We start from the raw sequence: 19,218 nt of genomic DNA on the forward strand, positions 1-19,218 counted from the left end.
TCCTAGGATCTCTTGAGTTGCAATTTGAGATGAAACTTATGAGCTGACATACTTGGAAGTAAATTTAAATTTAGTAATCTGTCTGTTTCTGTAATGAACAAATAAAGTAATTAATTTTTATAGTAATAAGAAAATTGTGTTCATGAAAAAATATCACATTCTGAAGCAAAATATTGTGGTACCATCACAGAAATATATTATGGAAAAAATATGAAGATGCTAGTATAATATTTCAGGGAGAAAAATGAAGTAACAGTAGGAAAGAAAGAAAGCCAGTTTTAATCCTTATTTTATTTTCAAATGGAAATCAACTGATGACTTTTCTTCTGCTTGAAACAATGACATTATTTGTAAATTTTGCTTAAAATCTATTGTTTTTCTCCATTTGCTTTGTGTGTGTGTGTGCGCACGTGTGCGTGTGCGTGTGCGTGTGCGTGTGTGTGCGTGCGTGTGTGTGTGTGTGTGTGTGTGTGTGTGTGCGCATATGTGGATGTGGATGTTTGTGCATGGCCATGAGTGACTTTTCATGTGTGTGCTCATATGGAGGCCAAGGAGCAACAGTGAATGTCTTTCTTCATCACTCTGTATCTTTATAATTTTTACCTTTTTATGCTTTGAGAGTTTCTTACATGAATGTAATGAATTTCCATCTTTTCACACCATCTGGATGTACCCAGTCTTGATAATGTTACTTTTTGGGACTTATAGAACCTGTAGCTAACTAATCAGCTGGACTAGCTAGTCAGTGAGCCCCAGGCACCTGTGGTCTGTCTTCCTAGGACTGATTTTGTAGCCATTCCCAGCCATGCCAGGCTTTTTGTCTTGCTTTTTGAGATTCAAACTCAGGTCCTCATGCTTGAATGCTAAACGCCTTAATGAGACTGATTCCATCTTCTGAGCCCCCTCCATTATTTCCTTACTTTTTCCTTCTTTCTTACTAGAAATACCATCTAATGTGAAATTTTGAGTATGAAAATGTAATTTACCAGAAGAACCCAAGTTTTGTCTTTATGATCTTTAATAATGTAAAGAATTGATTGAGAATTCACTCCTTTCTGAATAAGATTAATGAAATTTTTCTCTGACTCATTACAGTATGAGAAATGGCTTTCAATACAAATCGTACTCTAATTTACAAATAGGATTCATTTGAATGGTTCATAGTTTAAAATATATCATACATTAAATGTCTCTTGTTTTGAATATAAAGAAAAAAAACTCTTATAGTATTATTAGATAGTAAGCTCATTAGCTTGTTCATTACACATGTGTTTAATTTCTGCTATGTTCCCATTTTAAAGTAGATTAACTAATATCCTGTTTATCTGGGGGGTCTTTTCCAGGTTTCCCACATTTTCCTCAGCTGGGATTGGAAAGTACTAGGACATTAAGTTTTTCATCTCTGTGTGTTGCCTCCTTTCTGAAGAATGATGGGGCTGCTGTTACATGGAAGAGGACTCATCCTGAGTCTAATTTTCCTCCTGTTTAAGTTGTCAAGAGCTGAAATACCACTTTCAGGTAAAAGCACTGTGTCCAGTCCTGAATATGGAACTTGATGTCTGCTTTTTAAGTAGAAACATGTGTGGATTGAGGATGTAACTTTTCTGTCCTATTTCTGAACTATCATGATGATTCATGACTATACTTTTCAGATTTGGGTTAGGATATTTAGTTGCTGTCATAAATTTTCAACTTAGTTGCTTGGCTTTTTATGTAACCTTGGTCTGTTACAAGAAATATAACTGAAAGAACAGGTGATATTTTGTCATATGTCCAGGATGACCTGGAATATTACTTAAAGCTTTTTCTTTTATGTGCTTTGGTTATCTATTTAAGGAGAATTTTGAATTAGAAATGGGTAACATTATAAAATCTATAACAAAAAGGAATTAAATAAGCCTCATTTTTAAAAAGATTTGATTTGTTTTCAAGTATTTGTATATGTGCTCAGATGTGGGTGTGTGCATATGAGTGAATGTGTCCTCGGAGGCCAGAAGAGAGTGTCAGATCCTTCTGGAGCTGGGATAGCAGGTCTGACACTGGACCTGGGATCTGAACTTGAATTCTTTGCAAGACCAGTACAGACTCTTTACTGCTGAGCCATTTCTCCAGCTCCAGAAGCCTCCTATTCTTTCCCAAAGTAATTTGTACTTAAAAATGGGAATTACTGTAGTCAGAAGTTTTCTCCAGTCCCGCCCGGCCCCGTGGTCAGGACAAGTCTCTCCCACCCACATTCCTAAAGCCACTTGTAAAATAATCACTCAGAGGCTTATATTATATACAAACTGTGTGGTCTCACTACCTAGCTCCTATAACTTAACCCATTTCTAGTAACCTATTAGTTGCCATATGGCTGTGGCTTACCAGTACTTTCACATCTTGCTTCTCCTGGGTACTGCTCCTGACTCTGCCTTTCCTCTTCCCAGCATTCTCCTACTCTGCTTGCCCCACCTATACTTCCTGCCTGGCTACTGGCCAATCAGTGATTTATTTATCAACCAATCAGAGCAATACATATTCACACAGCATATAGAAAGACATCTCATAGCAAATGACGAATTATGAAAAATAACAAAAAATCATGTTAGAGCCCAAAACATATTACCTAATACTGCCTCCCAATCTAGTGTATTTTAGTGTGAATTATGAATATATATTTATAATTTCTTGGTAATTGTATGCAAAAGGTTAGTCATTCTCAATCATTTTCAACTAATTATAATATTAATAGTTTAAAGTAATACGACTGTAAACACATTTTATGTTGGTTTGAAATGTAAACAATTGGAGGATTTTTCTAGCTATGAAAAGTCTTTGAGATGTGATTCAGATATTTTTATCATGTGTTTCTACCAGAATCCCTTCTGTGTCTACTATATATAGTGCTGATAGTTATAAGAGTCCTTTTTTGCTTATTAGAATATGAACATTGAAAATTAACATTACGAATCATATGAATTCTAAGGAAATTGTCTAGAAATACCATCTAGTGTGAAATTTTGAATATGAAAATGTTCCATTTATTGTGGACAGTTTATTAAATATTTTGAGGTAAATATATTAAGGTAAAACTTTCCTTTTGAAGTACTTAGACTCAATGTGACTAGAAAGCAAGAAAACCATTTATGATGTGTTTTAAAATCACCTTTGACAGTCAATCTTAATTACTTTAAGAAAGTGTTGTCCAATACTACCTTGATTCCTCAGGTGAGAATTCACTCCCTTATATTCTTAACAAATGGTTGAGCGTCTGTTTCTGTATTCTCATTTGTTAAGGAAGCTCAGTTTCCTGTTCTGCATGTATGTTTATGTACACATTCACATTTCTTTTACATCTTGCAGCTTGTACAAGTTCATCAAGATTCATCAGTAATGAGCTGAGATTATAAACACCCTCATATTTAGTAGATTCTCCCCTTTAAAAGAAATTATGTGGGTTTTTTGTTTTTGCTTTTGTTTTGCCTGCAAGTGTGTCTGTGCACCATGTGAATACCTGGTGCCAAAAGAGGCCTGAAGAAAGCAATATATACCCTGGGACTGGAATTAGATGGTTGTGCAACATTTTATGTGTTCTGGGTACCAAACCTAGGTCCCCTGGATGGGCAGCAAGTGCTCTTAACTGCTGAGCCATCTTTCCAACCTCATTAAGTTTTCTTGTGTAAGAGTACAGGGCATAGTTAAGAACCACAAGGATGTGTGTGGTATTCCAGATTCAAACCTCTGACCTTCTTCTCTAACAAACACATTCATGCTCCCTGTTTTTGCACTTGTTCTTCAGTGATGAAGGAGGCAAAATTTTGTATTAGCTTATGTCACTTAGTATTATTCTGATAGTCCCAGTTATCGTTCATACTGTAATGTCCTCAGACGATTGTTATAAAATATTAATAGCATGTTTTCAGAGCAACTGAATATTGCCCATTTATTTTGGCACTCTAGAGCACTCACTAGTAAATGAAACCAAGGCAGGTATCCAATTTGAATGTCAACGAGTCTGGTGTCTCTGTAATTGGCCTAATTATAGAGGAAAGGATTTGTAATGTGGAATATATATTCATACAAACACCCAAAGGTTATTATCTCCATTCCCTGAATAATTAGTTATTGCAGAGCCTTTACAACCTTAGCAAATTTAAGAAAGAATAATGTTGTAATAAACAAGTTGTTCTCAAGTTATTAGCTGGTATCTTTGGGATTGCTGCTGCTGCTGTGCCTCTCTTTACCATTTGTAACTGCAATAGAATTTAAACAGGATGAACTTACAAGAAGCTCAATACCCACTTTGCTTAGAAATGGTGTTAATCTGAAATGAGACAAATGCCAATGAGTATGACGATGCTTTCAGCAAATAATAAAGTGGTGATCAGTGTCCACTGGATGAAGCCTGAACTTGAATTACTGTGTGCAGCATGATGACAGTGTGACTTACCACATTTATTAGACAAAAAGAGAATCAATGCAATTTTAAAATTGAGGAGAGCTTTGGGTTATTAAGTCTTAGCTGGCTGTTGATGCATAAATGACAACTTGTGGATGCTTCAGGATCTCAGAGATACATTGAGATGGTTTGTGGGATCCAAGTGTTTTAAAAATAATATCCCAGTGCCAGTCAGGGCCACCTTTTTACTGTCACTGTCCTCTGCACTGATTTTTTGAAATCTATGGTAGAAAAATTTCTCTTTCCTTAATACAAAGGACGGCATGAGCTCTAAGCTGTCCAACACACAAGGTGTATTTCATAGCCCTGCACTCATAGTCATATACCCCTAAAACAGAACAATTTTTCTTAAAATTAAGATTGTTGAATCCCTGAAGCAATTAATGTTATTCTCTACTTCTAAACAACACTGGAATGCACTGTAAAATAGACATAAAATAATTCTGCTGCCTTAAAGTGAATGGGTTTTCTGATTTCTCAACTATATCATTGCTTCAGCACACACCCTATTTTTACTTGAAAGTATGACTGGCAGACTAATTATGGTTGGTCAGATGTTTACAGGCAGATATTTTTCCCCAAAATGAACAAAATCATCCTGGCGCTTCAAGATAAACTGGCAATATAAATATGATAACTGTCAATGACCAAATTTGAGTGTTCAAGTAAAAATTAGACTTGTAGAAGACTTGTGCTCCACTATAAGCCTGAGCCCAAATGCTTTCAAACATCAGTGGTTTTCCTGATTAGATCAGTGGCAAAGTAGAGTGACATTTTTTGATTGCCTGTTTGAAAATGTGCAAATATTTGTCAGATCTATATCACTCAGCAAACCCAGGCTTTTTCTAAACACTACTGTGGCCTTGTCTGAAACTCATATATAGGTAAAAAAGTAGGTAAAACTGTACAATATAATAGAATAAGAAGAGGCATACTGGTTAAGTTTTAGATTTCATATTATAATAGGTAAGAATAAAACAATAACCAAAATCATCTGACTGGAATATATAATTTCCCAGTCCTTTTGTTTATAGGTTCATAGGAAGCTGAATTTGTACATTTTTAATCACACTAGCTTATTACAACATAAAGAATGCAGAAGCAAACATGAGAATCTTGCTAGCATCCCTTTAGAAATGACAGTTGTACAGTCATGTAAAATAATGCAACTCTTCTCCTGATGTTTAGTGATTTTTCGTAAGATATTATTTATAGCCAGGTGGTGGCGGCACACGCCTTTAATCCCAGCACTTGGGAGGCAGAGGCAGGCGGATCTCTGTGAGTTTGAGGCCACCTGGGCTACAGAGTGAATTCCAGGAAAGGTACAAAGCTACACAAAGAAACCCTGTCTCAAAAAAAAATATTATTTATATAACATATTGTAGAATTAATTTAAAAAATAAGTAAACACATTCAGTTTTTACTTTTTATATAGTTAAAATTGTTACTTATAATCCAGTTAAACAGGGGCATTTTGGGTGCTTTGTAATTTTAAAGAAGGTGAAGAAATCAAGACCTGGCCCAGTGTCATAGGGTTGAAGGTCCTTCTATCTGTACTTTATGATTGAATAGTACTCAGTAATCAGTTACTTGTCTGCAAATTGCATTTCTCAAAAATAGATATGCCAAAGTCAATTTCTGCTACTGGTTGCTTTGTAATTCTTTATACATCAATAACATAAATTAACAGTTGTCAGAATTGTACTAAAGACTGTCTCATGGCCAAACCAAACCAGTGGGAACTCATGAAAGTTGGATCAATGGCTGTGGAGCCTACATGAAACTGGACTAGGCCCTCTGCATGGCGAGATGGCTGTGTAGTTTGATCTGCTTGGGAGGCCCCCTGGCTATAGGATCAGAATCCATCCCTGGTGCATGAGCAGGCTTTTTGGAGCGCATTACCTATGATGGGACAACTCGTGCAGCCTTGTGGCAGGGGTGGAGGGGGGGGTGGGGCTTGTCCTTGCCTCTACTGGATGTGCCTCCCCATGGGAGGCCCTTGCCTTCTTGTGGTGGGGGTGGGGAGTATGGGGTAAGTTGAGAGGGGGAGGCTAGGGGGGGGGTTGGAAGAGGATCTTTGATTAGTATATAAAGTGAATGAAAAAAATTTCCTGAAAGAAAAAAATTTAAAAAGAAATAAATGAATGTCTCAATTAGAAAATTACTGAACACTCACCTGCAATATAGCATTATGTACATCATTATCTATGATCTATTTCAAAACTTAATCCAAGTGCCTTTCTTCAGCATCTATGAATTTTGTGTAGCCTTATTTTAAACTGATTTTAGAATGGGGAATGACAATTAAAGTGGGAAAGAGAAATAAAAGATACATTCATGGATGGGAAATGTCAAATACCAAGAAAGACTGCAGACAAGATTTAACAACAAGAATAATAAATTGAAATCAAAGAAAAGTTATTTTGCAATAAATATGGACTCCTAACAGATTTTAATGAACCATTAATCAATTGTTTCACACTATGAGGACTGCTATAATCATGCATTGTTTGTAAAATGATTTTGGCATTTATCCCTAGAGTCATTTCCATTATGTCCTTATCTGAAAATTCATCATACATTGATAATCCAATAATGGAAAATCTGTAATGTTCATGTTATCTATTGAAATACATATTAACTGGAAAGAGAGATGGAAAATAAACATGCCCTATAATAGAAGAAATATCAAAAAAGACACAGGATATCAGTACGGTGAAAGATGCTAAATTAGATAATTATGATATCTAAATGGAAGCAGGAAAAATAACAGAGAAAACTTTCCAAATGACAGAAATGTATAAAAATTACTACACATGCCCACATAAATGGAATGCCAATATTTTAAAAATAGATATTTTAAAGTTATAATACAATGTTCTTTTTGTGTCTTAAAAATTATTTCTGGGGTTAATTGAAAGTTATATATGAGGCAATATAAAATGATGGCAGGGGACATAACTATATGTTAAAGAGAAGTAAAATTCTTGGGATAGCCTTTTACTTACTATATTAATTACTATTCTAATTACTATGGTATAATATATGTAAAAAAAAAGCACCTATGGGAGGGAAAATTTGTTCTGGTTCATGTTTTGATGGGATTGACTCCAATGTGTCAGGGAAGGCAGTGAGAGGCAGACATAGCTAGCCAATTTGCACCCATAGTCAGGAAGCAAAGAGAGGTGAATGGCATTCAGGTGGTTACCCCATTTTCCAATATCCATTTCTCCAGCCCATTTCATATTCAGGAAGTCTCTCTCCTTCTCATTTAAACCTTTTTGGAAACACCCAGATAGTGCACTCTATCATGTGCCTCCTGAGCGATTCTAAATGCAGTCAAGTTGACAAGGAAGATCAACCATCACACTTGCCAATGTAGAAAGCACATGCTGGTCTCTATTCTTTAATCTTGTCCTGTTTTGAAAACCTCAATCTTCAAGTATATTGTTTTGCTATTCAGTTCAACAGGTTCCAACGATCATAAAGCAGTCATATGTGCAAGTTGCCTTTCCCTTTGATGAGTATTTTCAAATTGAATGTGAAGCTAAAGGAAACCCAGAACCAAAGTAAGTATATTAGTAAATGTATATTGGAAATATATATATATATATATATATATATATATATATATATATATATATATATATATTTGAAATTATTTTATTTTATGCTGTTTTAATGTGACTACCATAACTTAGAATACAAATCTACATATTACTGAAGCACCAAATTGCTAAATAAATGATAGTGAAGTCTACTGTTGTGTGATACTGAGATTGCATTCTGAAAATAAGGTTTGTTTTGAATCAGAAGGCAGAGCTAGACACCAGCTGACCAAATTAACCATAGAGGTTTTGGAGGACCGAGGAAGTAGCAAAGTGGGACTTAGGGAGGATCTTGCCACTTTTGGATAGAGTAATGGAGAGGTAGGAGGTCACTGGTGCCAGCTTTTCTGCTTCTCTGATCTTTCAGGTTCTTAGCCTGATATCTGACTCCTGATATTTTATTGATAAACAATAATTAGAATATACATCAGTTTAAAAATCAGAATATGTTTATGTATGTCACACAAGCCTATTTACATTATTATCCATACAACTATTCATATGTGAGTAGAATTAATTATGTACTTTTTCCTCAAATAAAATTCTGAAATATTTTTCTAAAACTATAATGACTTTTTCCCTACAAATCTACTGTCATTGTTTAGGAAGAATTGTCCTAAAATATATGGGAAATATATTTATCAAAGGATTACTCTATAGAGTTTCTTACCACTACATTATTTATAAAAGGAATAGCATTTAAATGAGTTAAAAAATGAAATAGCAACCCCATGACAAAAATATAACATATAATTATAAAATTATTTTTAATATTATATTATTATTATTATTATTATTATTATTATTACTACGGTTTTTCTAGACAGGGTTTCACTGTGTAACTTTGGAGCCTGTCCTGGAACTCGCTTTTTAGACCAGGCTGGCCTTGAACTTACAGAGATCCGCCTACCTCTGCCTCCCAAGTGCTGGGATTAAAGGCGTGTGCCACCACTGGCAGGCTAATATTATTTTAAAACTGACTTTTTTTTGGTTTTTCAAGACAGGGTTTCTCTGTGTAGCTTTGCGCCTTTCCTGGAACTTGCTTTGTAGACCAGGCTGGCCTCGAATTTACAGAGATCCACCTGGCTCTGCCTCCTGAGTGCTGGGATTAAAGGCATGTGCCACCACCGCCTGGCTAAAACTGACATTTTTAAACTGGAAAAATATATATATTTAAGATAGATTCAAATGTGTCACACACTTGAAAATACCAGATAAAAGGGGATTAATGGAATTTGAGTGTGTTTGTAAGTTTCTTCACACAGACATGTACACAGAAAAGCACATTCTATATTTGTCTTTACTTCATGTCCTAAAATATAGCAATGATCCTGTATCTCTAGGGGTGGAGCTTGAAGGTTATAGAACAGCTATCCAATAAATCTCTCCCTTTTGTCTAAATAAGAAAGTTCTAACCTAATATAAAACTATATACAATAAGAATGATTATCAAGTGTTGTCCAGGTGAGGGGAAAGGTAATAACCTAAACAAAAATAGAAATACAACCGGCGAGAACAACATCAAACAAGAGACACATACTAAAATCCAGAGATTTCCTGAACATAGGTAAGTGGTATGTTACAGAGACTCGTGTGTGTGTGTGTGTGTGTGTGTGTGTGTGTGTGTGTGTGTGTGTAGGTATATACCTTCAATTTAAAAGAGAATAAAACTGCTTTCAATCTCTTATCTCACTTTTCACTGTATTTTCATTACTTGTAAGATTTCTTGCATTTGTCTTTATATACTGTTAAGGTTTATTGCATATATTTAAAACTCATAAATTCTCTTGGTTTTATCATTTGTGCATTTGTTTAGTAAAACTTTTTAAAAATAAGAAATGTCACCAATACTTAGAGTATACTTTCTTTATCTTCTAGATTTTCATGGACCAAGGATGGCAAACATTTTGATCTTTCTGACCCCAGGATAATTGTATCTAACAATTCAGGCACATTCAAGATCCCAAATGAGGGGCACATCTCTCACTTTCAAGGGAAATACCGCTGTTTTGCATCTAATAGACTAGGAACTGCAATATCAGAAGAAATAGAGTTCATAGTTCCAGGTAAGTGTTCAGGTAGAGATTTCATTGAGAGTTGGTCTAGTGAAGTATTAAGTGGATATCATTTCATCTAAAGAAATAAATCAATATGAATTTAATCAGCATATATTTCATTTACTAGAAAAACTGTCCTCAGAGTCTTAATATTAACAATCAGTTATTGTCAGAAAGCACAATTGTACTGTGTTTCAGTTATATTCTATCTAACCTGGGTAAAAAATCATTATTGTCCATATATGATGATGATTAAATCTATTAGTACCTAAATTTAGCTCAGTATTCAGTAACAGATAATCTCAGAACCTCTACATCACCACAAAGGCACTCTTTGATAGCACAGTTTAGTGCAGTTCTGTCAGGTTTCAGGACCCATATTCTTCATGTAGTCTTCTTGTGGATCCAGGGTGATATATCTCATAAAATATGCAGCCTCAATCTAAGAGTCTATGACAAAAGCATAAAAGCTGTTTATAGGACATAAATCCTTCTAGAAAGAGTGTCTAGGTGATTCTTTCACCTAGCTGCATAATCCCAGTTAAACAAAGTCATTCCCTGTAGTAGGGTAGGGCCAGTGACTTGCGGTGTAGACAATAGGTAGAAATCATGACAAACTGTAAATCCTTTGCAGTTAAGACTGTCATTTTCTAAAATAATCACCAATTTCTGATTATAATCATTAACATAGCTTACCTATATGCATGAAATATCCACTCACTTATTTTCCCTGACCTATCGTTCCTAACTTTACACAACTCTAACCCAAAGCTTTATAGAGTAAATTCTTACATGTAAAAATTTTAGTTAGCCTCTTTGACAATTTCTTATTGTAGAATCTTATAAACATAAAGAACTCAAGAAGTGTCCTAGACCTGGTAGAACTTGGATCCCTGCTAAGACAAAATATACACAAATGTTAAAGTAACAAGTAGTGATGAATTATTTTCTTGAAAGTTGAGCAAGAGTACTGTATATAAATTGTTAACTCCTTATCAAATTCTAAAACATTAAATAGTGAGCAACTGAAAATACAGATAAAATGAATGATTATCAGACCATGTGTTATGAAGTAAAAGTCAGAAAGGAAGGACATGGAAAAGAGTTAAATAAGACAGGAATAAATCAAAATGTAAATCTAAGTACATCCCAAATTAAAGATAAGAGTAAATTAAGTGAGTAGTTTTAAAATGCCATAAAATATCTAAACCATAAATATTCCAAATTTTAAAATAACAGGAAATGAAGAAATTATCACAGCTAAGGTATTTAAATTAACATTGGTTAACAACAGTCAAAACTTACCTTATTTTCAAAAGCCTTCCTAGAAATTAAGTAGTTAAGCATATATGATATTGAAATATGGGAAGGGAAGCGATAATAATAGGCCTGCAAAAGGGAATAGATAAATATGCCATAATAACATCATCATGTGGTAACTCAAGCAGAAAAGAGCATTAGTAAGGACATACAAGACTTAAGTCTGAAAGGTATAAGCTGTAGCAAATGAACGTGTATGGAATATCATACCTAAACTGTGGAATGAATTATTTCATGTTTTGGGGAAGAAATAGTAAAATTGGTGATAAAGAGCTATAAAGAGAATATAATCAAAATGTAATTGAGCCAGAAACCAATGAGAAACAATAAAAGTCTCCTATTTTTGAAAACTAAATAATTTATTTCTAACTCACAGGTCAAATAATAAATGTTAGGGAAAACAGTGAAAATGAGGGTTTGGAAAAGTCTGCTTGAGATATATTGCTACCATGACAGCATTATTTAGAGGAATATTCAATGTCTTTCAAACTTATCTGAGAAGGAACAATAATGGACATTAATGATAGAGGTTAATTATGTAACATAGCTTTAGAATGAAAATGAATGAGCTAACTTATGGTAACAGAAGGTTGTGGTGTGTGTGTGTGTGTGTGTGTGTGTGTGTGTGTGTGTATGTGTGTGCATGCATGTGTATGTGTGTCTGTGTAAAACTAATTCTAATGGTGTACAACATTTACTATCAAACATATACATCATTACTAAAGAGGAAAATGGGGTCTGAAGAGAAGGTTCCATCAGTAAAGTGCTTGCCATGTGAGCATGAGAACCTCTGTTTGAGCCCCAGAATGTAAGAAGCTGCCATCACTGTGGCTTGTGCCTGTAATGCCAGTGCCATAGTGAGGACAGCCAAACAGACAGATCCCTGGAGCTCATGGTCTAGCCATTCTACTTCAGTGAGAGAACCTGTCTCAAAAAGTATAGTGGAGTGATATGACGTTAGCTGTGGCTTGTTCTGTCTCTCTGATCTTCCAGTATTCACCCCAATAACTGGCCCCGGGTTTGATTTTATTAATAAGACTCCTTAACATTCCTGCTACATCTGGCGCCCAACGTTTGTGGTAGGAATTCATGAAAAAGCTACACTTGGCTGGTTGTGGTGGCACATGCTGGTAGGTTTTACTGAAGGAGGGAGAGACAGGAGGATCTCGAGTTTGAGGCCGTCCTAGGAGGCTTGGGAGAAGTTTCGGCCCGGACCGAACTACAAACAGTGGTGGAACCATGGAGGCAGTGGCTGCTACTCCGAGTTGCTGGCTTCTTCTCATCGTGTTGGTGACTACAATGATGCTGCTACCTGGGATGAAGGGTTTACTACTGCTTGTTCAGAGAAGAATTGCCAGGACCATCGTGTTACAAGAAAGCATCGGCAAAGGTCACTTTGGAAAAGTTTGGCAAGACAAATGGTGGGGAAAAAATGCTGTGAAGATTTTCTCTTCTAGGGAAGAATGTTCATGGTTCCAAGAGACAGACATTTATCAGACTATGATTGCTCCAAACCACAGAGGAGGCACAAAAAGAAAAGAAAAAAGAAAAAAAAGTCTGCAGGGAACCATGACCACACCTAACAGCAACTTTGAAATCTTCAAAAGGATGATGGGACCCAATAAAGATGATTCCACATGGACTATGATAAAGCCATTAAGCCTATTAACACCATGTAAAAATAGACTTTGGACTACAAACTGGTCAGGACAATTTCGAGATGACTAGCTGAGGTGATCCAGCCTGACAGACTACTCGAGCAAGGACTTATGACAAGCCCTGTACTTTCCTTTTATGCAGATACTGGACAAATGATACAGGACTTGACAATTAACCCAAAAAATTTCTTTTCAAGATTTCCTAAAGATATCTTCACCCCTAGAAAGCAAAAAGAAAAAGAGAATAAGATATGAGATAGATCATTGAATCTACTCTGAGAAAAAAGATAAAGAAATAATAGGATAAATAGGTAGATCACTGAATCTACACTGAAGAAAAAGGGGAAGATATAAAAATGACAAAAGGTAGACTACTGAATCCATTATGAAAAAAAAAGAGAGAATATGGATATGATAAGATAAAAAGGGAGATTATGGAATCTACTTTTAAAAAGGAACTACTTGTTTTAAATAAGATAAGTAATGAAAATTTTTTGGTCTGAGTTTATCAAATGTTACTGGACTGGACATTGTTAATATATATATAATGGAGTTTTTTGCCTGAATTTGTCAAATGTTAATGTACTAGACATCGTTAATGTAATCTTGTCTGTGTATATTGTATATACTTATTGGATATAATTTTTCTTGTATTAGTTATAAGCTTTTTTTTAAATTTTAGACAAAAAGAGAGGAAATGTGGTATTGTGTTCCCCAAAATATTGTGAACCCTAATAAACTTATCTGAGGTCAGAGAGAGAATAGCCACAATATTAAACATAGAAGTTAGGCAGTGGTAGCACATGCCTTTAATCCTAGCATTCCAGAGGCAGAAATCCATGAGTTCAAGGATACAGCCAAGCATGGTGACTCACGCCTTTAATCGCAGAAAGCAAGCCTTTAATCCCAGGGAGTGGTGGTAGAAGGCAGAAAGATATATAAGGCATGAGGACCAGGAACTAGAAGCATTTGGCTGGTTAAGCATTTGGCTGGTTAAGCTTAAGGCTTTCGAGCAGCAGTTCAGCTGAGAGCTATTGGGATGAAGACACAGAAGCTTCCAGTCTGAGGAAACAAGACCAAGCTGAGAAGTTGGCCAGGTGAGGTTAGCTGTGGCTTGTTCTGTCTCTCTGATCTTCCAGTATTCACCCCAATAACTGGCCCCGGGTTTGATTTTATTAATAAGACTCTTTAACATTCCTGCTACAGTGATACACACACACACACACACACACACACACACACACACACACACACACACACCATAAACACAAAAATCATGACATGATCTAGATAAACAGAGACTGAAGAAACAATTTTTATGGGTCAGAAGACTCAATAGAGTTAAAATGTCCATCCATCCCTAATTGATACGGGATAATTTTACTCGGAATTCTTGTTTATCTGCCTGTGTGTTTACGGAATGTGAGCAGATGAATGAAAAATACACAGAATACAAAGAACAATTTGAAAATGCTAAAGGATTAAATGTAGCAAAGACTTGGCTTATCAGAAAATCAGGCCTCAGTATAACCATAAATAATTAGGTCAGTGTGGTTTTGAGTGGGATTAAGCAAGCTGAATTGGCCATATGAAAGTCTGATAAACCCAGAGACAAACCCCATTTACTAGAATGAAAACAGTGAGAAGTTGAGTTCTTCCATCAATCTTTCTCTCATTCTTCTACCTCTCTGCATTCTCCTCTCCTTCTTTTTCTCTCCTTTTCCTTTCCTCCCTTCCTCCCTCCCTCTTTTCCTCTGTCCCCCCTCTCTCTCCCTCCTTCCCTCCCTCTGTCCCTGTCTTCCATCCTTGTCTTTACTCTCTCTTCCCCCTCCTTCCCTTACTTCCTCCCCTCCCCACTCCAGCTCTAGCTGGAATATAACACTTCCTAGTGGACCCTCAGGGCCCTGCATTTGGCATTCTAGCTAGTTGTGCTTCTTAACTCTTCTGAGTGTTCTGGGTGTGTTCATGGCTTAACCACTAACAGGGAAAACATCTTAAAATCTGGTTTAAAAAAATGAGAAGCAAACTATAGAAATTTGGAGATGGCATGTATTTATAACTTTAGTGAGAATCTTGTAACAGTCTACCCAGAGATCAATAGCTTTTATTCAGTCTGAGATAATTGAAACAAGAGTTTTAAAGTTCCTGGATTTTTTAAGAGAAAATGAAATGACTTGGCGATAATCCATCATTCTGGATTTGAGTGAGATCTGTTTCCAGCTTCATTCCTCTGATAGGTGTATAAAGTGGGCTCCTTCCCACTTTCCTTCCTTCCTTCCTTCCTTTTCTTTTCTTCTTTTCATTTCTTTTCATCAATGTTCGCTTCAGTTTAGAGTTCTGTATTCCTGTTAAACAGTAAATTTACAAGTAGAAAAGAGACAACAGTATAGGGGCCCAAGGGAAGGGCACATGTAACTCTCTTTAGTGTCCCCTCTCCTGTTAGGGCTTCACCTTAACATATAGGTACAGCCGGGCGGTGGTGGCACACACCTTTAATCCCAGCACTCAGGAGGCAGAGGCAGGCAGATCTCTGTGAGTTTGAGGCCAGCCTGAGCTACAAAGTGAGTTCCAGGACAGGCTCCAAAGCTACACAGAGAAACCCTGTCTTGAAAAAACAAAACAACAACAAAAAAAAAGATATAGGTACAGTGAAGACACATTTCAGTCCTTTGTCTTAGGATGTTTTGTCCCCACCTTCTTAAAGATACATTCACCTAGGTTCCCCCATTTTCCTTGCTCGGGTGTATGTGATTTTTCCCCACACAACAGGAATTTGGGGGACACCAGCATTTGTGCATTTGCTTTATAATCATTTATCTCTTTGTACATATGTATCATGCACAGACATGGGGAATCTAACAATTCACCCCTAGTGGAATGTACTATTGCACAGACTTGGGTCTCACATCACAGGGGAAGTTTATTCTAGAGCCAGTTCTGACTGACGATGGCTTGACAACACAGATCCAGGTTGCCCCAAATAGCGCATTCTAGTCCGGCAAAAGTTGATGAGATTTTTATGGTAATGGAACAAAGAAAGTCACAAATCAAGGAATTTTAAGAACATGTTGGTGGGCACATCAGGCAGGTAGGTTACAGTGCAGTGAGAAAATCTCTGCTACAGCCATCAGATGCTGTCTGATGTCATTCATAGGCTTTAGTTTGAAGAGTGCTAGTGATCTTTTTGTATATTTTATAAGAATTTTTGTATTGGTCACAGGGTGTTAGAGGTAACACAGAGCTGAACAATGAATGGATATTAAGGAGGCTAGAGATAATTTAGCTCTGGACTTGTAATATTCCCTTTCTCCAAAATCACTCAAGTTCTATCAGTTAGTCAGCCTCGTGGAATGTTTATCACAAGTTTAACTTTTTTGGGGAGGTGGAAATTCAGTGTGTAATATAAATAAATTATCATATAGGCTTGCAGAAACTATGTCTCAGCAATATAAAGAATCAAGAATACTTGGAGTTATAAAAACAAATCTTATAGAAATGTGTATGGTGTAATTTTAACTTTAGTTTCAAGTTTGTAAACCCACATGAAATATTGGTTAGGAATAAAATTTTACTTGGAAAATGTTTAATGAATAACAAGGGACTTCCGAACACAGTATTGAAGATAATAATTACCATCAGCGGAGCTGGAAGAGACTGGGGTCAGCACCATGTGGAAGATGGTAATGCTCTTGGTGGAGTGAACAGTGTGTAAAAGAGTTTCCATTGTGTATCTTTCTTCCTTTGTATCATCTGAATTTATTTCACTAATGGTCTCTTTATGTATTCAGAACAAACCTTTCTGTGATGTGGTCGTGCTGCTGAAGTGGCTGTCCTAGGTTTGGGCTGATACAACAGAAGTAATGGACAGAGCAGCAATGAGTAGACTTCAAGACTTCATTTTAGAGTTAATTTGAAATGACATTTAGTTAGAAATGTCTATAAATTTTGGATCAGAAAATATTGCCATGAACATTGTGACTGAAAGTCAAGAAACTACTTAATAAATAGTCAGCCTTCTCTAATCTTGGCTTCTGCTCCTTTGGATCCAGCAAACCTCAGAAAGAATATATTCAAAATTAAAATTTACATTTTCCAAATATACACTGATTTTTCTTGGCCTGGGGACTACTTTATGTATGTTTTCATAAATCTATGTCTCTATTGTACATATTTTAACTGAAATGAGGTTAGAAATATAGGATGAAAGAAAGATTAAATCTATATCGTAAAAGACAAGGTTTTGGGGTGGTTCTTAACCTGAATTCAAGTGGTTGCTATGGAAATAAACAAAAATGGCAATAGCTAGACCCACTGCAGGAGAGAAATTGGACAGTTGCATATAAGATACAATTAACAGATTTTAAAAAGATTTTCTCTCATTATCTAAGCATTATCAGTGAAATGATGGTAGTATGAGGATAATTCTTGTCAGAATATGACAGTGTTGCAGTTAAGAGGTGGTGGATCAAAGATCAGGGCTTTAATGTAGGTAATTGCTCTTTCTTTGCTGCGGCAGAAACAAGTACAAAGAATTAGATTTCTTACAAATCTTTTCTAGGCTGTCTTGAAAATACTTCATCATCTGACCTCCACTCCAGTCCTTTGGAGTTCATGAATAGGACCATTTCAAGCTTCCTCCCTGAACAATGGATTTTCTCTTAAGCTGCAGGGAATTGTTTTTATTTTCATATTGATGGAAACTTGATGCTTCTAGTTTTAGGGTTTGTCTCTCTCAGTTATCAAGTTGTTATTTAGTATAAAGAAGATTTTTATTCACAATGATTGGTTTTCTATTTTTATAGTATCATAGTTGAGTTTGTTAGGGAGTGGATAAGAGGAAAAGACCAACAAATCGATTGCATCTGTTATGCATGCATGACCTATCTTTTCCCTAAATGGGATATCTGTGGCGTAGGGTCTCAGTCAGTGAATTAGTCAACAAGTCATAACTAGGTCCCCTTCCTGTTTGAGCTATTTTCCTATTTATATTCATCAGCTTTCTGCCACTATAGCAAAATCTCTGAGATAATCAGTTTATAAAGCTAAAAATGTTAGTTTGGTTCACATTTTTGTATTGTACCATCCTTGATGGGATGGCCTTATTGCTTTGGGACAGATTATTGGAAGCACATTGTGATGGAACATGAGGAAGAATAAAATATGCCTACATTGTGATCTAGGAAGTAAGGAGAAAGAGAAAGGACCAAAGTTCCAAAATTCTCTTCAAAATTACAGTCCCTGACAACTTACCATTAAGCTTCACCTCTCTAAAGTTCTAGCATCTCCAAGTAGAGGTCATGGAGACTTAGCTTTGAACACATGGACATTTGAGGGGTGCTTCCCTGAACCTTAGCATTAGTGACTTGGGAGAGCACAGCAAACCAAACAAGAATGTCTACATCCTGTAGCTGTGGCTGGGGTATGTGTGCAGAGGGAAGCTCTTTTCCCTTCTTTTTAATCATCAGAGTTTAAACTGAGGATATAAATGCCTATACTTTGGCTGCCTAATACTAAACATCCTTCAGGTTGCTGATGAGCTTTCTCCATATGCTTTCCTGATCTGTCATAGCCTGTACTAAATATTCTGCTTTGTGCTTTTGAGTTTGTAACCTATCATTTGCATATGTTCTAGTTACTTTAAATGAAGGAATGATAATCTAATATTAAAACAGTTTCAATATTCCCCAGTTTATCCTAGAGAATCCTCTAGACCAGTGGTTCTCAACCTTCCTAATGCTGTGATACCTTAATCCAGTTCTGCATGTTGTGGTGACCCCCCCACAACCATAAAATTATTTCATTACTACTTCATAACTGTAATTTTGCTACTGTTATGAATCAGAATGTAAATATCTGCTGAGACCCTGTGGGGGTCGCGACCCACATGTTGAGAACCACTACTCTAGACAGCCAACTTTTGTCAGATGTTTTCTCTGCTCAGTACGAAGAGATAGTTTTTCTCTGAATGTTGGGAGAATTGAAGTGAACATAGCGAAGTGTAGCTCACATTTGTGAGTGAATACTGGAGATCAGTACACTGTGCTGAATGATGGACGTGAAGAGGACCCATCAGTGAATCATGAAGAGTGGGAAGTTGCCAAGTGCTTCAATTGCTGGTGCTAATAGATCTGCAGTAT

General features: G+C 36.1%; 1 protein-coding gene across 1 annotated transcript in view; it reads left to right on the plus strand.

The window, feature by feature from the left end:
* Positions 1 to 1,354: 1,354 nt before the first annotated feature.
* The window catches only part of Chl1 (cell adhesion molecule L1 like), an 87,101-nt gene continuing 69,237 nt past the window's right edge, over positions 1,355 to 19,218 (plus strand). Inside the window, exons 1-3 of the mRNA XM_059256810.1 lie at positions 1,355 to 1,518; positions 7,902 to 8,007; positions 9,925 to 10,112. Of these exons, the coding sequence (XP_059112793.1) occupies positions 1,428 to 1,518; positions 7,902 to 8,007; positions 9,925 to 10,112 (385 nt within the window). The 5' untranslated portion in view covers positions 1,355 to 1,427. The remainder of the gene's footprint in view (positions 1,519 to 7,901; positions 8,008 to 9,924; positions 10,113 to 19,218) is intronic.

Source organism: Peromyscus eremicus, chromosome 3 (genome assembly GCF_949786415.1).
Source record: "Peromyscus eremicus chromosome 3, PerEre_H2_v1, whole genome shotgun sequence".
Classification (NCBI taxonomy): Eukaryota; Metazoa; Chordata; class Mammalia; order Rodentia; family Cricetidae; genus Peromyscus; species Peromyscus eremicus.